This window comes from Sciurus carolinensis, chromosome 15, assembly GCF_902686445.1.
Source record: "Sciurus carolinensis chromosome 15, mSciCar1.2, whole genome shotgun sequence".
NCBI classification, from domain to species: domain Eukaryota; kingdom Metazoa; phylum Chordata; class Mammalia; order Rodentia; family Sciuridae; genus Sciurus; species Sciurus carolinensis.
Genome location: NC_062227.1, coordinates 69,207,118 through 69,226,238, shown reverse-complemented (window position 1 = coordinate 69,226,238; position 19,121 = coordinate 69,207,118). Strand labels below are relative to the sequence as shown.

Below are 19,121 nucleotides of genomic sequence, written 5' to 3'. Positions count from 1 at the left end.
TCTCTTCCTAATGGATGGAAACAATGAATTCAGGGTAGAATGTGTTTAAGTTCTCTGGGTCTCTGTTTTATGGTCAGGCTCATAGTGACTGTGACTCCAAGAGAGTTGGCAACTTGTCATTAGGACAGGAAGGTTCAACAAGGACCTTACTCCTCCATGGAATTATTTATTTTTCGCTACACCAAGGGAGGAAATAAAAACATGAATCTGTATAACTTGGACCATGTCATTACAATTGTTTCATTCTTATGGCTTCATGTCATCCGTCTTAGAAAATAAATGAAGTTTGCCTCTCAGTACTCCCAAAATTACAAGGAAAGTTTGCAACTGGAAGTCATTCCTGTCAATCATCCAGTTGAAAAAGGAAAGGGAAACAGTGTCCAACTTGCATCTACCGACCTTGAACATGAGTGGTCCCTTTGTACCTTTTTTTTTTTTTTTTCCCTAAAATGAGGGATCAGGAGTAGGAAGGTCCAAATTTCTGACCTTTGAAACAGTTCAGGGAGAAACATGAGAACACAGAAAAAGCTATATTAGGTTTTCACTTAATATTGTCTTGATTAAACTACAAATGGCTTTGTAAATTTATATAAATAAAATTGTAAAACATAATTTGACTAATGTCTGCTCTTCAGAATTTTAAACCTTTACTCATCACCTTCTAAAAAGAATCTAATAATTAATGTGAAGGAATAGGAAAAGAACCAGGGCTGTGGTTCTAGGAGCATACTTGCCGCCTTCTGGCTCAAAAATAAGGTTGGGCTTGCAGGTGGCTGGGGGTATAGCTCCATGGTAAAGTTCTCACCTTTTATTCACAAGGCCCTGGGTTCAATCTGCAGCACCTAAAAAAATAATGCTGCAAACTACAGAGGGTTCCTGGAGAGGTGTGAAGATGTGACACCCTGTACTCTCACAATGTCCTGCATCGATATGGGGATCATTGTGGTGAGATATTCTCTTGGGGAAAACAGTTTGTCCCAATGATTAATTGCAAAAGCCAAGACTGACCTTATCAATTTGCTGTGCACAGTCCCCTTGAGCGCCCAAACGGACCAGGCTCAGGGCAGTGAAGATGCTCAGAAATGACAAGAACACATTTTCATTTCCCTGATTGTTGTCCATCTCTCTGAACAGGTCAAAGCCAAATTCTGCATTTGCTGCAGCAAGGGAGGCCATTGTGAAATGGAGTGCAGCCTAGGAGACAAGGAAATTCAATGAGTTCAGAGCACATTTTCTACGAACATTGAGATCTTCATATACATTTGTTGATTAAATTCAAAGTTTCATCTCGTCAGACATAAGTGCAATAATCAAAAAGCTTATAACAGAAAGCAAACTTTCCTTTGGCTCAACATTCTTGTTACCAATACTCCAAAACTCTGTCATCAGGCGACAATATCATGATACACTGATTTTTCTCACATTGATATTCTTCAGTGCAGCATTTCTACCTGTGCTGTCCTATTTTCGTATGCAGGGAATACTCCCGATTCTTTTGAGGGGGCATTTCTGCCCTCAAGTAGCCTGGTGACACATGAGCATTTCCACCCTTTGAGTACCTCTGGTTTCAAGTTCCAAGCAGAAGCTTTCAGGGATCACAATCTCTGTGTATACTGAAAGAGTGAAATTTCTGTTTCAACATTAGACTCTTCCATAGTCTAGCCAAGGTGCTATAGCCTTTGCTTTCTAAACCATCTGTAACTGAATAAAGTGTTGAAATTTGGAGGTTAAAATAACACTTCCTTATCTTTTCTCTCCATTATGACCTCCATACATATTGTTAGAGCAATCATTCATTATGATTTTTCCAGGACCATCTTCATTTAAAGTATTACACATTCTTAATCTCATAAGTGTGTTTATTCTTTGAAGACAACTTTCTGACTCTTATTGAAAAACGTGGTGACTGTAGTATTTATTAAGGTCATAAAAAGTTTCCAAAACACAGATCTATCAGTTGGTAGAAAACCAAGGCTGCAGTAGAAAATTAGAGTTGAAAATGAAAACCAGATTATCTTTAAATTCTGGGTAGTGTTGTTTCTGAAATGTAGGCGACTGCCACCACCATGACATTTTCAGGAATCTGTGTTGGTATTTCTTTGAAGAACTTCTCCACAACTCAATGATCTTTTTTTTTTTTTTTTTTTTTTTTTTTTTTTTTCCCTGCAGGGCTGGGGATTGAACCCAGGTACTCTACCAACTGAGCTATCTCCCCAGCCCCTCCCACAGTTTGGGTTGTCTCAGACTAAATGAACTTTTGTGGATGCTCCAAATTATTCCCTTTGAATATTCCAAGATATTACATCTAGTGACAGGTTCCAAGAATTGTAACTCCTTAGGAAGCCCAATCCTACTCTCAATCTTGCTGTTTGAAGTTGTGTGACTTGGATCAAGTCTTTAATTTCTCTGCACTTCTAAGATGCACCACATCTCATGAGGTGATCTGTTTATAGGATCTAGCATAGCTATGCTCAACAGAATATCATACATTTCTCTACCTTTCACCCCATGAGAGGAGCACACCATAATAGCAGGTATCCCACACAGGTTATTTAAGGAGACTTCTTCAGATATTATGTAAGGGAGGTTTCTCTACTGCCCGGTCACTCACACAGGGAGCCTAATACAGCCCCTTTAGTCTTTCTGATGCTCTGTGACCCATTCTTGTCTTACATATTAAATCCCCTTTGTTTGTAATATTTGGTAAAATTGAACGATACCTATTCTAGTAGTAGACATTCAACGAATCAAATCTGATAAAATAGCAACAACATAATCAATCCTAAATGACAACAAATGAGATTTTCTAGAAAGAGCATTCCTGAGGAATTTATACTGTAGGTTTTAGAATGCCAAGCCCGGAGAACATCATCGAGGCAAGAGACCATAAATAATGGTTTCTTAGGGTTAAATTCATCTATTTGTGATTCATTGTACATCCCATTCCTCGGTTACACTCCAGGATAATAAGGTGTGAACGTCATTCACATCCCACATACCCTTTATTTCAAGAAAGATCATCTACATCTTCTAAAAGTTATCCAGGGCTGGGAGCAGTTCAGTGGTAAAGTGCTCTTCTGGCACACATGAAGTCCTGGGTTTAATCCCCCAGCACCACCAAAAAGTCAAAAAAAAAATAAAAATTATCCAGAAAAATATTAAATTGATTTAATTTCTAATGGAAGTACTCTAGGGTGAAGAACTGTGGCAGCCGTCATCGATGCAACAGGAGAAACCTTGCAGGAAAGGAGGGGAGGAAAATGAAAGCTGGAGGCACAGCCAGCTGCACCCGCAGGACCTATGTTAAGGGATTCTAATCATATTTTAGATGTAAAAAAAAAAAAATGAGTTTTGTGCTGGGCGCAGTTGCACACTCCTATAATCCTAGGGACTCAGGAGTCTAAGGCAGGAGGATTGCAAGTTCAAACTCAGGTTCAGCAACTTATGGAGGCCCTAAGCAACTCAGCAAGGCCCCATCTCTAGTAAAATACAAAATAAGGCCTGGGATGTGGCTCGTGGTTAAGCAGCCCTGGGTACAATCCCTGGTGTCAAAAAAAAAAAAACAAAAATAATAAAGAGCATTGCTTCTTAAATATGAAAAAATAAGCTTGATGTTAACAAATATACAATTAAATTTATGAAAATGAAACAAACAATGATTTTTATATTAAATTAAGTAGTCATGATAATATCATTTCTTGTAAGGGGAAATTGTACGCTAAATTCTCTCCCATCTAAAGAATTTCCAAGACTTTGTGCTGATTGCTGAAAATCAGGGGCAGTAATAAATGAAATGAATCATTCTTAGAAAGTAATTTCCAAGGCAAAAATCCCAATAATCTTTTCCAAATATTGACTGTGAAAATTATGTTTGGTTGAAGATTGTAGGTCTATTTCAACACTGAAGTAATGTGGGTAAGATCCTTTAAAATAAGACCTGAAAGATTTTAATGACCCTGTATGCAGACCTGCTTGCGCAGTCCAATGGGGGTCTGCAAACTACCTGGTACCATATCCCAAAGTGCATTTTTCCTTGCTGAAATCCCAATTCTTCTTGTGGATTTGCAAGTTCTGTCTTATACCACTTTATTCCTTGTAAAATAAAAGCATTTTCCTATTTTTCAACATTATTTTCCAATTACTTTCAAAGCAATAATCATAGACGTTCAAGTTTGAAGCTTTCAGTCATCCTTGTACCTTACCACAAAACTGTCATCATATTGAAGAGAAGAAAAGCGACACAGGGATTTGTTCATTCAAGAAACAGGGTATATAATTTTCTTGGCTAGGGTAATCTTATGGCAGAGGAATCAGAGTAGATAAAAAAATAATAATTACAGGAAACCAAGAGCCAAGACATTCCTAGACACTTATAAATTCTCAAGTAATAACTTTTAGAGTGACAGATAGCACTAAATATGATGTACTTAAACACCCTTGTTCAGACATGTTCATGAATGCTGAAAATAAATCCCAAAAATGTGTTCTTCTTCCCATAATTATTTTTATTATCTTTCTTTATGCAGGTGCACTATAGTTTCTAGAAATGAAAATAAGATTATTTCCTCTTTAACTGAGAGCAAGTCTGAGTCCCTGTGGCAAGCAGACAATTCTATGTCTCAAGGTTCCATCAGGGATGACAGAATCAAGATTAGCATGGGACCAAAACTGTGATTTTCCTTCCTCCCTTAATTACTTTCACAGGAACTTAAGAACAAATAAATAAAGCACCAACAAAAAAATAAACTAAATTCAGAAAGCTTCAAAGCAGTACCAAATTACTGGGGGGTGGCAGTTAAATAACTAAGAATACTAAAAAGAAAATAGATTACATTAAAGTTGCAGAAGATGCCACTGTGACATTACCCTGTAAGCCATTGTGCAGACAGAGCAATGAGGAGATTCTTTTTAAATCATAAGAGAACTTGGCTTTAAGAAGCTAATTTTTCAAGCACTGAAACATACAATATTTTGAGGTTTCTTGTGTAAATATCTTAATATACAACTAGGTAATTAATTTAGAATTTTCAAGTTAATACAAATTAGCAAATACTCATGAATGTTCTTACATCCTAAATGTAGACTTGAGGCCCTAAAACCCGATGGCAGACTGAGACTTACTTGATTATTTACATATATTTCAATCCAAGAACTTTTTTACCCTTTCCTTCCTGGAGTCAACATGCTATTGATGTTAAAATAACAAAAATAGACATATGTTCACTGACGCATTGTTTTAAAAGTCTAATAAAAATACAAGAAAAATAATTTTTAAATAAGGTGTAAGAAAACCAGACACAAAATAAATTCAATAGACATAAAATTATAATGACGATATTTCATGAACCTAGACTTATTACATCTAATTGATAAATTATCTGCATTAAATGCCTGTTAAAATATTATCTAATCTTAGAATAATTTTGGCTGTACACAGAAAATTAATCATAGTTCATGCTGCATTTTTGGCAAACAAGTCTTCATTTACCAAATTGAAATAAATACATTAGAAGTGAATGAATAACTATTGAACATGCTTAGTTTTTCTTATCAATAAGTCAAAGGCAATGCTATAAAAATATTTGCAACTCTACAAAAGTATTTTCAAATCTTTCCACAGATTCAAATTTTGATAAATGTCTCATCAGATGAGTAACTCATTACACTATTAAATAGAGTTCAATTCTAGTCTCAAAAATTAGTATATTCCAACATGTAATGCCTTAAGTAGGAACTCTAGAAATACAGAATCTGGATTGTACTAATTATCTATTTAGAGGTGGGACAAAGTTCTCCACTGGAACTGATCCCCTGTACCGTGGTGTATGCTAGTCTCCAGGTCACCGAAGAAAACCAGGCACCAACAGGCCGTAAAGGAGAGAAGCGAACAGGATGAGATGGTTTGATAGTTAGATGAGTTTAATGTCTCAGATACAGAGAAGCAGCCAAGATTCACTCATTTCTCCTCTCTCTCTCCCTCCTGCCTCCCTCTTTACCTGGTCAGATTTAAGGGTGAACTTTGGAAATATTTACCTTACTGTCTTCATAGAGGAGGTTGGCAGCTGGTTGGGCGAGTCTGAAAGAGTTCCCTGCACATCTTTGAAATATAAAGCCTCTGACTCAGACACTCCCTGCTTGCTTTTGTGATGACCACGATAGGTTTAAATAACGCCATTAAAATGAAATTATGTTCAGGCCCTTTGTGGAATGAACTAAAAGAAGTTTATAGAGTACTAGCTACAGCTGCAATTCAAAATAGTCAAAACAGATACTTTGAACAAATGAATGAACTTTTAGTATGAAATTGTATTTAATCTGATATTTAATATTGCATGGTATTTTTTTATTTTTGTTTAGTATATTGGTCATCTTTCTAATATAAACTGTGAGAAAGCAATTCTGATTTAATGGAAGAGATGCTGAAAGAGTCAAGATTAATGCCATCCATTATTAGCATGTAAAACTGAGGGAAAGATCGGTGAATGGTGCTCATAGAATTCTGCCCCCATGGGTCAAGTTCAAAGCCACCTTTGGGAAACATGAAGAAAGATGGACTCTCAGAGCGTGGGTTTCTGGTTAGAATCTGTTTTTGCTCACTAGGTCAATTTTTTCTCCTAGCCCCCTCAGGCTGATTCTCTAAGCTAACAAGGTGGAGACCTGTTTGCTGTAGTAGAGAAAGGAAGTGGTCCTGGTATTTCTGTATAGTATATGCAGTTATCCCTATGCTAGGCATGACTGGAAATTCAATCACTGATTTTTCTTATTGCTATTTGTTTGATCCCTCCCCCCTCCAGTTTTGGTATAGAACAAGAGACACAACAGAGTCCCTTCTTTGAGATTCATATTCTGTAAGCAGCAAGTTCACCATTACAAAGGAGTACAAGTGCAATCCTAGAGATGTGAAGAAAGCAAAGATCTGGAGAATAGCATGCATGTTTCCTCATCCATAAAACAAGAATTCAGATCAATCACATTTCATTAAATATGTACGTAATATATATTTGATATATATATTAGAGGAGCAATATCATCCTTAGTGTTTGACATTACCTTACACATTATTCCTACAAGCATTTGCCCCCACAGTTTTCATTTTAATTGTATGGATTACTGTTAAAATTGAATATCTTGATCATCAGAAGCTCTCTAAGGTAAATATACTGTCAAAGAGCTAGATGTGTTTTTAATATATTGAACACTTGGAGGAAATATCTAGCTCCATAAGAAGAGGATTACATTAGTGATAGAAGGATAGAAAAATAACAACACAAGAAAAATGAGACAATGCATCATGATTAACTCCAGAGAAAATAGATTATACTCTGAAGCATATACCACAGTACACTTGATTTCAGCAGAGGCACTGCTGAGGATTGAACACAGGGGTGCTTTACCACTGAGCTTCTTTCCCAGTCCTTTTTGTTGTTTATTTTGACAGAGGGTCATGTTAAGTTGCTGAAGGTGGCCTGAAACTTGCCATCCTCCTGCCTCAGTCTCCTAGATCACTGGGATTATAGATGTGCACCATTGAACCCAGCTCATGGTACACTCTGGATAAAATTCTCTTCATTGTAATAATTTAAAAGTTGAACATTGAGCTAAACAAAACTTACGATGTATTTCTCCAGGGAGATTAGGAGGAGATTGTAGAGGGTGGGGTGGAACAAAGTTTTGAATTAGTTTGCTGTTTAGACATCAGGAGGAAGATATAAGAAGTAGCATCAAAAGCATTTGATCATGTTGTTCCTACTAAGTGAAAAGCAGAGTGGGAGGTGAAGGGCCAGCAGAGACTGTTGATTGACATGGTAAGCTTTGTGATCTCAAGCAGATTCCTCATCACTTAGATCACATGTAAATTAGAAGTAAAACAATGAAAAAATTACAAGATCTAGGATTAAATCTCAACTTAGTTACTCTAATTGTGTGATCTAGAACAAGTAACTTAATTTCTCTGTGCTTCTTTTTTTAATTCACGAAATAAGAATTCAGATCAATATTCATTATATGAATAATCAACAACCTGGCACTTGTGGTAGGACAGACCCTCAACAATGTTTCTACCTCTTCTCTACCAACACTTTGGCCTTGCTATATATATTATATATCATTACTATGCATGTAACATTAAAAAATTTTGATCACTTCAGTCATTCTCATGTAGTACTTTATGTTCCAAAATCTGGGTTTTGCCCCTAAAATCCCTCTGATATGGTACTTTGGTTCTCTCAGGAAAATAATGCAGTGGCTTCTACTAGGACTTTAATCATAGGTGGACTGGGTGAGATTAGGCATTTGGGAGTGAAAGTTCAGAGCTAACAGCTGGGAGAAGAAATGACCAGCTGTGTGGATATTGGTGTGTGGAGGAAAGGGTGAGGGTCACCAGCTTGTCCCAGATTTCCTGGAACTTTCTGGATTTAGCAACCTGGAACTCTCTCAGTCCTGGTTGGATGTTCATGGGGTCTCACCTCCTCCCTTCAGGTACTGCTTCCAGAACTCTCTCAAGACCTGCTTATCTAATGCACCCAACCATGCTCCACACCAGGATACAATGGGTCAACTCTCACCAGAAGGCATTTCTGCCACCAAATTTGCCATCATCTGCTCACTGGTGCCTGATATTTCTATGATAAGAGACTTGGACTCCCATTCCGTTGACAGAAGTGAGTTTGAGAAACCAAATAAATCAAAAAAGAAACAGAAACCAAAGAAATCAACCCCAAAGAATACACAGAGCATGATTCCTTTATGAAAAGATCAAGTCAAGCAAAAGCGTACTTTTCAGAATACTTCTATGGGTGGACACACCGTGCTAAAGGGATGATTCATTTAGGTTATGAATACAAAAGGGGGCTTCAGGGGTTCTGGCAATGTTCTGCTACATTGCATGCACATATTGAGTACATTTTTATGTAAATGAGCTATATTTTGTAATATTTAAAAATTCGGTGAGGAAACAAAGACATCACATGCCTCAGAGATAGGGCCATGGCACATCGAATACCACTGATAATTGATCTAATCCTGAGAGCAAGTTTTGATGGAAGATGGGCTGGGATCCTGAACCAAGAGCAAATAAGTGAGAATCAAATGCTGGGAAGACTGATAGATATGGTTCATGGCAGGGAGCAGGGATCACACACTCCTCCTGCAGCCCCCAAACCCAAGCAGATTTGCTAGTGGTGATATAGGCTGGCCCATCAGAAGAGGAATTCCTCAAGGAAACAACCTGAAGACATTTCAGTTCTCTGCACGGAATCACTGGTCATCTACAGCTTTCTTCAGATTCAGTAGTGAACCTAAGTCCCAACTACAACAGCAGCCAGGGACAGCATATTTGCATAGCAACAATGTATTCACACCAGCATCCTGATGCACACAAGCAGTGATGAGAATCTGATCCTCTTTCTCTAAGTTCTCACTCCCAATGTTTCCACACTACTGTGGTCTATTTGGTCCTAAATGTTTTCCATATGCCCTTAGGTGACAAAGAAGGGTGATATACCATTATTTAGTGAACCAAAGTAAGGATATCTTAACAAAATTTTGTTCTAAAAACCTTAGAATTAGGTTTCAACATCTTTCCATAAGTGCAGTCTGCACCCAGCCCAGGTACTTACTTATTGATGTTTGAACCTCTCTTCTGAGATTGTTTTCCTGTGACTCAGAGCACAGAACTGTCTCTGAAGAAGCTTACATGCATTTAGTTTTCCACCAGGTTTCAAAATAGCATCTGACTAAGGCGGTCATTATGTGGTTCATTCAGCTGGTATATGATCAGATTTGAAGAGGTAATTTTCCTATCTCTATTCTTTATAGTGACAATGGTGCACAACAAATCAAGGACCAACAGTATTTATCAGTCTGTCTCAAAACATATCCCTCAGAAAGAAGATGCATCATTTGACTGAAATGGACATGAAAAGACTAAAGCTAAACCGAAGTAACAGCTGCAACTCTTTGTGTTTTGTATCCAACTGTATTGTAATTTGTCATTGATCTCGGAGCCCAAGTTTTTTCACCCTATCTTGTGCAAATTTGCCTGTCAAAATAGCCTTAAATAAAATGTATACAACATGCTTATCATTCCTTTGGACCCCTAACTGGCTTCTATTTGTACTGCTTTCCATCCTTTCCTGCTCCCTCTTCTTCCCAGTTTGCCTGGATTGGAATTTTCCAGAGTGCATCTGTTGGGTTCGTTATCTCATTTGGCCTCTCCAGATGCCTACCTGAACTCAGCAGCTTCAGATAGCAGCTGAAACTCTGAGTGTTCATTCATTCCTGTCTCCCTGCCAGCCTCTCCCTTATGACCTGGCAATGGAAAGCCACATCTGCACCACCCAGTTCCTCCCTGCAGTAATGCAGGCTTGGGTTCAGTGAGGTGGTTTTGCCCCATGAAAAGTGGCCAGGGGTAGGGAAAGGTAGATTGGAACCATTGGTTGCTTATGCCTTTCCCATCAGAATGCACTGCACAGGGGCAGCAGCACATCCCAGTTGTGGTTTTAGCATCATCACAGTGTCATGCTGTATATTGTACCCATCTTCACCTGCTGTACACAAAAAGGTTTACAATCCTGGTTTTTCCAGCTGAATGTTTTCCAAAGTACAATGTTTACCAAAATGACTATTCCTGTGTTGTGCAAAACTGTTGGAATTAGAAGTTACCATCAACTTACAGTTGCTTGGCTATTGATTTTGTCTGCTTTTCTTCCTTCCCATGAAGAAGGAGACCTTGCTAGATTTTCTAAAATCAAACAGAGTAGTTATTCTTCACCTCTGTGATGGTTTGTGAATAGAGAAGAATAAAGTAACAGAGCATCCCTGAAACTAATTTTTTAGTTTCTCTGATGGAGAAAGTTGTTGTTGACATGGGAAATATAAGCATAAAATGAATTTCCTATTTTCTGTATCCTCACTCTCATGATAACTGGTCTGAGTGAGCTGAAACACTTTTAATCCCACTTCCTACCTATTGTAGAGGTAAAGTGTTTTCAGGTGGTGAAATTGTTGGCAGGTTACAAGCAAGGGATCCAAATGACACACAAACTGGATAATCCTTCTGGAATTACCCAGTCAACCATAATTAAAGACTACTCATCATTGTTTTCTTCTCCACTTTAACTCAGAAATTCCTCCCACTACTGTCCGCAACAGTTTATTTACAACTAGCCAATCCCAAAGTGACTTAAGTCCAAGAAGGAAACAGCCATGGGAACTGGCATGTCATGTCAATTCTCCCTTGCCATTCAATGATAACCCAAATTCCCATAGACCTGTCCAGCTCACAGTATTGATGATGTCACACTGAATTGTAATAACCTGTTTTACTGTCTCTTTTCCTCATTTATTTACCAAGAGGTGAAGCCACTAGGGGTTTTGAACCCAAGGAAACCAGTCTGCCCATCAGCTTTAGCTATCACATGGGTCTTCCATGGTTTTATTTGTCCACTTTGACTGATCATCCATTTTCTCAGTCTTCAGGCAGCACCAGTGTCCCTGCCAATAATATGATCTCCTCATGCCCTTGTGGGTGCCTTCTCACAGGGTCAGCACCAACACATGGTCATATGGAGAACTGAGAAGCTCTTACCACACTTTGTTGCCAGGCACCTAGCAGAGATGCTTACTGTACCTGAGTCTTCTGGAACTTGTCATCTAAACAGATCCTTTGTCTGATGCTTATCTTTGGGACCAGATGAATAACAGACATTCTTCTGTGCTTTTTGTTCACCCACTATACCCAGTTACCCACACATAAAGGTCCTTTCTGTAGGTTCCTTGTCTCAGGTAAAAATTGTTACAAATGGCACTTTGGGGGATAATCAAGCCATCCTATGACCCAAATATGTTTTAATTTCCTCTATTATTACCACTGGATTTTCTATCTTTCAAATTTTATCTGAAGTATATTCTCCTGTTACTATTTCCAAATGAACCACTATCCATACCTTCTCTTTAAGTGCATATGACTACAGAATGATCGCTATTTCCAATAAAAGGCCTGTAATAAGGTAAACTGCTCTATCTGGATCCAAAGTGATTCTCTTCTCCCAAACTAGAGAGTCATTTTATACAGATTTAGGGGAAGGTACAGCCTTCTCATAGTCATCTTCAGGCTAACTTCACAAGAAAAGAGATGATTTTTCCATGTAACTTTGATATTGTGATTGCCAATCTTAGAAAGTTTTTATTCATAGTAGTTTTATAGCTACTTAAATTATTTTTTTCATATTTTTAAGATTGAAGAAGCAATAGCTCAAATTCAACACTTGGATGCCCATTATGGTAAAGTTATACTCTAGGTATTAGAAAGCAAACTCATTCAGGCCAGAAATCAAGGCTTTCTTCTCTTTCTGCCCCCATGTGTATTATAGTGAATGAATAAAATATATTGAATTAATGGAATGACCCAGGGAAAAATGAAATAAGTATTGGAAAAGAAAGTCAAGCAAGTGCAATCACTGAGGAAGAAATCATGAATTAGAAGTGAGAATCTTAATGAGCTGGCGTTTGATCTAGATGTTGAGAAATGAAGATGAAAAGCTTTTGGGGGAGAAAACAGAATGAGCAAAAGCCTATGGGAGTCAATGTGCATGAGTTTTGTGTGTAGACGGCACTTCAGGCTCTGCTGGCTGGATGGTTATGATGTCATTAACAGGGTGAGAAAATTCATCAGGAAGAGTATGCATGATGGAGGGAGGGAAATAATTTGATGTGCTTTGAATAGAGCAAATTCAAGATGCCCAGAGGACATCTGGTTGAAAATTCAAGTTTGTATATGAAAGAAGTGGTTAGTGATATGTAGATGGGTCTTTGATACACAGATGGTTAAAACCATGGATGAGACTCCTAGACAATGGAAATGGAACAAAAAGAAGAAAAAACAGATTGGGAAGAACCTTTGAGAAATTCTTGAAGAATAACCATAATAATGATTCAAAGTCTAAAGGAAACTTAGAATGACTAGTCAACTAATTGTGACTAGGAATTAAATATTTCTGGGATCCAAGTAGCATGGTTATGCGATTTTGCTGCAGTAGAAGTTGTCAGACCAAGAACAGGGCAGAAAATATGAATGGTTAGTCTATGAACTATGAAAGAAGATGTGATAGTGAGAGTGTAGTTGCAATGGTGGACCATGAAGTCCAGATTAGACGCAGCATAATAAAGAGAAAACTTAGCCTGAGAGATTGTTTCAGGACCATGGACATCAGCCCATCAGGCTCCCACCCCAAACTGTTGTAACTGATGAGCATTGTAAATCTTTACAGGATCAGAAGGGAAGCTAAGAGGCTTGATATACTTTAAGATTTTGGACATCATTGCACTGGAATACAAGACATTAAGCCTATTTAAGAGGAATGTGGAGTATACAAAGGTCAGTAAGATATGACCATGGGCAAAGAACTCAGAATTTCAAATGTGGACCAGAATTTCAAATGTGGACCATTTTTTCAAAGATAACAAACTAGATAGTAGAGGGCATCACAATGTGAAATTCAAGCCTGGGAGGAACAAAAAGGGATAAAAACCAAGATCCAGAAGACAAAAATCCTTAAAGATTCTGCAGGGATAGTTGAGTTGGGCAGCTGGTCACAACCAAGACTGGAAAGAAGGAATCAATGTAGATGTTTAGAGCTTTAAAGGAAGAATGGCAGTAAAAACTGATTTTTTTTTTAAAAAAATTGAAAATGGTGATGGAGAATCAGAAGGTAGCTCTTGTTTGCTCTTGACCTGAGTTAAGGGACACAAAGGAGAGGAGCAGTTTCTACTTGAGAGGCATTTGAGGAAAGCACAAGGGATAAATTCAAGATTACATGAGACATTAGGAGAGGAAGATGTGGACTCTGGTTGGACTACAATTAGTCTGGGAGTATAAAAACTCTCTGGTGATGGAATACTGATGGAAAGGGCATGATACTGAGTGCTAGATTTAGAGTGGTACTCTAGAAAGGGAAATGACCTGAGTGGGATGGTTTTTCCAAATTAAGGAAAATTTCCTGAACATCCTAAAATATTTCAGCCTATGCAATGGAAGCTGATGTCATTTATGTTTTATTTGTTTGTTTAATATTTTGTTTGCTTGTTCCAAATTTCAGGTTGAAATTTTAAATAAACTGTGTTTACTATATCTAATCCTTCCAATCTAAGTTATATATTTGAATAAAATCTTGTAGTGGCAAGTTCCAGGGCTTAATTGCATGTTGTATCATGGGAAATTCATTCTATGGGATTGCTTGTTAGGTCTATTTTTATTTCTTGGTGTATTCTTTGTTGCTTTACTGTGGGCAGGGCACAAAATATTCAACTAATCTACATGTCTTGTTTATGTGTTAATATTTACCCCATTCTCCTCTTGATCTACTTCCCCTACCTTCTTCTCTTCTACATGTGAAATGAACAACCTTGGCTTTCACTTGGCAGTAAATACCATGGTATATTGTTCTTCTCAGACACTTAAATGCAGGCAACCTTTGAGATTTCCTCTAATCAATTATTGTCAGAATTCCAAATACCAATCCCAAGGCCTCCTTGGTTTCCCCTTATATGTGCCTTGTCACATTGTTATGGTCATAACTAACAGAAAAATGAATACTAAATTCACAAAGAATTGAATCACTATTGTTGCTTATTAGTGACAATTTCTGTTTTAATTCTTTTAGTTCTATGATGTTTATGAACAGACTAATGCAGGAGTTTCCCAAATAAAATCCAATTCTAATTCCTTAAAAAGCAAATTAAAGTTCACTTTTCACCTCAGAATTTCAACATCATGAAGAAAAGTAATAATTAGTTCCATTTGATTTGCTAAATTATGCTATCATCTGAATAATAATATCGTTCATGAAGAATAAATATTCTGAACTTCCAGATTAATTCCAGTGTTAAGGTTCAATGTAAATGATGCATTTAGTTTATCTATAATCTTCTACTTTTCTTAACCTTTAAAGTACTGTTCTACTCAATGGTAACTTAAAAACCATGGTATTCCACTTTTGGAATAATTTTAAAATCTGTCCCTCCTGACTATAGAGTTTGAGGGAGATCACAAAGAAGTAAGAAATAAAGGAAAAATATCCTCTCAATTGTTTGTTTGTTTATTTTAGATATACGTGACAGTAGAGTGCATTTTGACATTTTATACATCCATGGAGTACAACCGATTCCAATTAGGATCCCATTCTCGTGGTAGTACATAATGTGGAGTTACACTGGTCATGTGTTCACATATGAGCAAAGGAAAGTTATGTCCAATTTATTCTACTGTCTTTACTGTTTCCAACCCCCCCTTCCCTTCATTCCCCTTTGTCTAATCCAATGAACTTCTTCCATCTAAATTTGTATATGAAATCCTTCTCTCTCCCTTGCTGAATTAATCTGTGAAACTGAGCAGAACCAATAAAGAAAAATCTTTGCGAATTGCCACTGGGCATTAAGAAAGCATTGAAAGGAATATTGTGAGTTCAAAGCCAGCCTTAACAATACAGAGAATACTACTTCACAACCAAGAAAGACTTATGTCAGTAACGTGAGACTAATTCAGTATCAGGAAGTTAATCAGTATGATTCATTATATTAACAATCTGAAGAAAAGGAGATTGAGTAAACAGAATCCTCCCTTTATCTCACACAGACTTACCTGCAAAATCTGGAAAGAATGCCTGAACAGATTCTTTAAAATACTAAAATGTAAGTAACAGCTGATTCACCATGGAAGACCAGAATTCTAAGTACAACAAGACAATGAAGAGGGGTTTTTGGTTGCTGTTGCTGTTGCTGTTTGTTTATTTATTTGTTTGCTCCCCGCTTAATACCATCCTAAACTTGTTCCAGTCCAAAACTTTGAGTTGAGCACTGGGAAACAGATAGAGTATGATCCAGGAAAATCCCTGCTGTTCTGGCTCAAATAGCAAAGAGAGCTCCAAAACATTCTGTGATTAAGAGGGAAATCCCTCTGAAATATTTTCTCCCCACTTTCTCTGTTCTCACACTGTCTCCAAGTGACCCTGTGACGGGGCTGTCTTGACTGCCATAGCAAGTGTGACTGGAACCCTCAAACTCATTCAACATAGAGCCAGAAGTTAAGGGCACAATGTATAAGTAAAATTGTACCAAAAATAACAGATGACAAGATCATGTATGTGTAAATTAATTCCAAAGACAACAAGTCTGTCAGAAGTTTTCTACAACTAATAAGGAAGTGAGTTCATCAGGGTTTCAGGACACAAGGTCCACAGACAAAAGAATCAATTGCATTTCTATGAGTTACAATAAATAAATGGAAACTAAAATTGAAAACACAAAAGCATTTTCATGCACAAAGAGGGATGTGTATGTGTTTAACAAAACATATACAAGATCTATATGCTAAAAACCATAAAAAAGAAAACAACATGATCTAAATAAATAGAGAAACATACTATGTTTGTACATTGGAAAACTCAACACGTAAAGATGTGAATTCTCCCCTAATTTCTCTAAGGTTTAACATAATTACTATGAAAATTCTAGCAGGATTTTTAATCAATAGAGACAAGATAATTCTAAAATTTAAGTGAAATAGAAAAGGAACTAAAATATCCAAAATAATGCTTAATAACAGGTTTGGAGGTATCATAATATCCAATTTCAAGATTCAATAATCCAGACCTAGACACATAAATCACTATAACAGACTGAAGCCTGGAAATAAATCCTCACAAATAGGGCCAGTCTGTTTTTAACAAGTGTGCAAAGACAGTTTAGTGCAGAAAGGATTGTCTTTTCAACAAATGGTCTTGAAACAATTGTGTATACATACAGGAAAAAAGAACATCACATAATACACAAAAAGTGAAAGGAAATGTATCATAGATATAAGCCTAACATATAAGACATAAAACTATAAAATTTTTGAAAGAAAACATGGCAGAATATTTTTATGATCTAAACTAGGAGAGTTTTATAACATGACACCAAAATCATGACCCATAAAAGTAAAAAGATACACTGAGCTAAATTAAAATTTGAAAGATTTGCTCTGTGAAAGATGTTCATGAGAGAAGGAAAATGTACATGTTGTTGGGAAATATTAACACTTCGCCAAAGAGGGCACATAGATATGTCAAAGAAGCACATGAGGTTCTCAACTTCTTTAGCCATTAGTGAAATGCAAATCAAAACCACAAGGAAGCACCCTTAAGGCCTATCAAAACAGCTAAAATTAAAAATACTGACTATAATAAGTGCTGATGGAGGATGTGGACTAACAGACCTATGGAAAGTTAGACTATGATAGAGACGACATCTCAAATCAATGGAGTAAAGATACACATTGAAATAAATTATGTACATATCTCATGCCATACACAGGAATAAACTATGACTATATTACTGATGTAAATGAGAAATAAAACCACACAACTACAAGGAAAAAAGAAGGCTCAGTTCCCCTTTAACTCTGGTGTATGAAGAAGTTTCTAATTATGGTTCAAAATCCAGAGCGATAACAAAAAGTTTGATTAATTTGATCAAAAATAAAAATTTTTATATGTCAAAAGTCACCAAAAACCAAGTCAAAAATATAACTGAGAAGCTGGCAAAAATATTCACAACATACAAAACACACAACAATCTAATATTTTAAATATGCAAAGAACTCTTTAACTTGAGGGACAAAGTAACAAAAAACTTGGTAGAAAATTGTAGAAAAATACAAACAATTAAAAAATATATAAAAAAATCATCAAACACATAAAAATATTCAAATTCACTAATATGGTGGAATGTAAATTGAAGCATCATGTCTCACCTACCAAATGGGGAAAAACTGTAAATGTCATTGAAGCAACAGGTAAACAAGCATTCTCACATACTGCCCGTGGGGTGAAAAAGCAATACTCATTGGAGTAAATCCAATTCCTGACAAAGTTACACTTCTGACCAAGCAATTCCAATTCTGGGACTCTGAAGGTATACTTCCAATATGAAAACACCTGTACACAAGATTGTTCACTACAGCATTGTTGATAATTGCCAAGACCACGAATAACCTAAATGTCTACATATAGGAAGCAGCTGAATAATCTGTGAAGCAGCCACACAATGGGGTACAGGCAGTAATAGGGAAGGATGAGGAAGGTAATTCTAATACAGAGTGATTTTTTTCAGAATATAATACATGAAATAACAAAACTCTTCAAGTAGCTGTGGTCCACTACCTTTCAGGAAAGAAAGAAAGGAATGTAAGAAAATGCAAATCTACTTAGCTGTGCAAAAAAGGAGGCAATAATCAGGCAATAAATATGAATCATTTTAATATATATGCAAATATAATCAAATTCACCTATCCATCAATCTACATATCTACCCTTCTATATCTGTAATATATTGTATCTGTAACTTTTTATAATATTAGATTGATAGAATAAAGTAAATATCCATGAGTTCATACTGATATAAATAGATAAATAAATTAAAAATAAGGGAGAAGTGACCACTGGCTTTCACAGAAAGGTCCCACTTAAATGTAAAAGAGAGGAAAATGTAAAATGGCAAAAGTAAAATACTAATAATGAAATACCTAAAAATTTTTTGCAGGCAAAATCCACTGATATATACTAAAAGTAGAGACCAAAAGTTTGAGGAGAAGCTGAATACTAGCATAGTCTCAAATATCTCCTTCACACACACAGTAATTGACTGCAAAGGCAAAAATAATAATAATTTACAGCAAAGAAACCTGAAGACACTACCATAACCAAGTGGTCAAGATCAATACCCCACTAATAAGAAATATTGATATCATGAACCCTATGAGATTATGCACACAATACCATTGTCATAGTATTCTTGCCCAAAATACATAAACTCTTTCCGACCATAACAAAACATCAGATAAGCCCTAAGCATGGGGAGTGGGGTTGTATAAATAACTAACCAATAGCTTTCAAACATATCAAATTCATGGCAGAAAAGAGAAGACTAAGGAAATAGACTGAAGGAAACCAAGGAGAATCAGACAACTGCATTGTGGGCAATGAGTTCAGAGTCCAGAATGGCAAAGAGAAGAGCGGAGAGGCAGAGACACTGGGACAGGAGGGGCTTAGCACAGCTCTGAGCAGAGAAGTAGGGAAGTAGGTGGA

At 36.7% G+C, this 19,121-nt stretch overlaps 1 protein-coding gene across 5 annotated transcripts in view; it reads right to left on the bottom strand.

Moving 5' to 3' along the window:
- Serpinb7 (serpin family B member 7) overlaps positions 1-19,121 on the bottom strand; it is a 50,931-nt gene that overhangs the window by 17,855 nt on the left and 13,955 nt on the right. For 2 of the 5 annotated variants that reach the window (XM_047526663.1, XM_047526667.1), the window contains exons 1-2: positions 6,034-6,140; positions 1,009-1,194 (exon numbers count right to left, since the gene is read on the bottom strand). In XM_047526663.1, coding sequence (XP_047382619.1) covers positions 1,009-1,176 — 168 coding nt within the window. In that variant the 5' untranslated portion in view covers positions 1,177-1,194; positions 6,034-6,140. Of the gene's footprint in view, positions 1-1,008; positions 1,195-5,817; positions 5,940-6,033; positions 6,141-19,121 lie in introns of those variants that run through there. The other 3 variants (XM_047526664.1, XM_047526665.1, XM_047526666.1) reach the window with 2 other exon arrangements.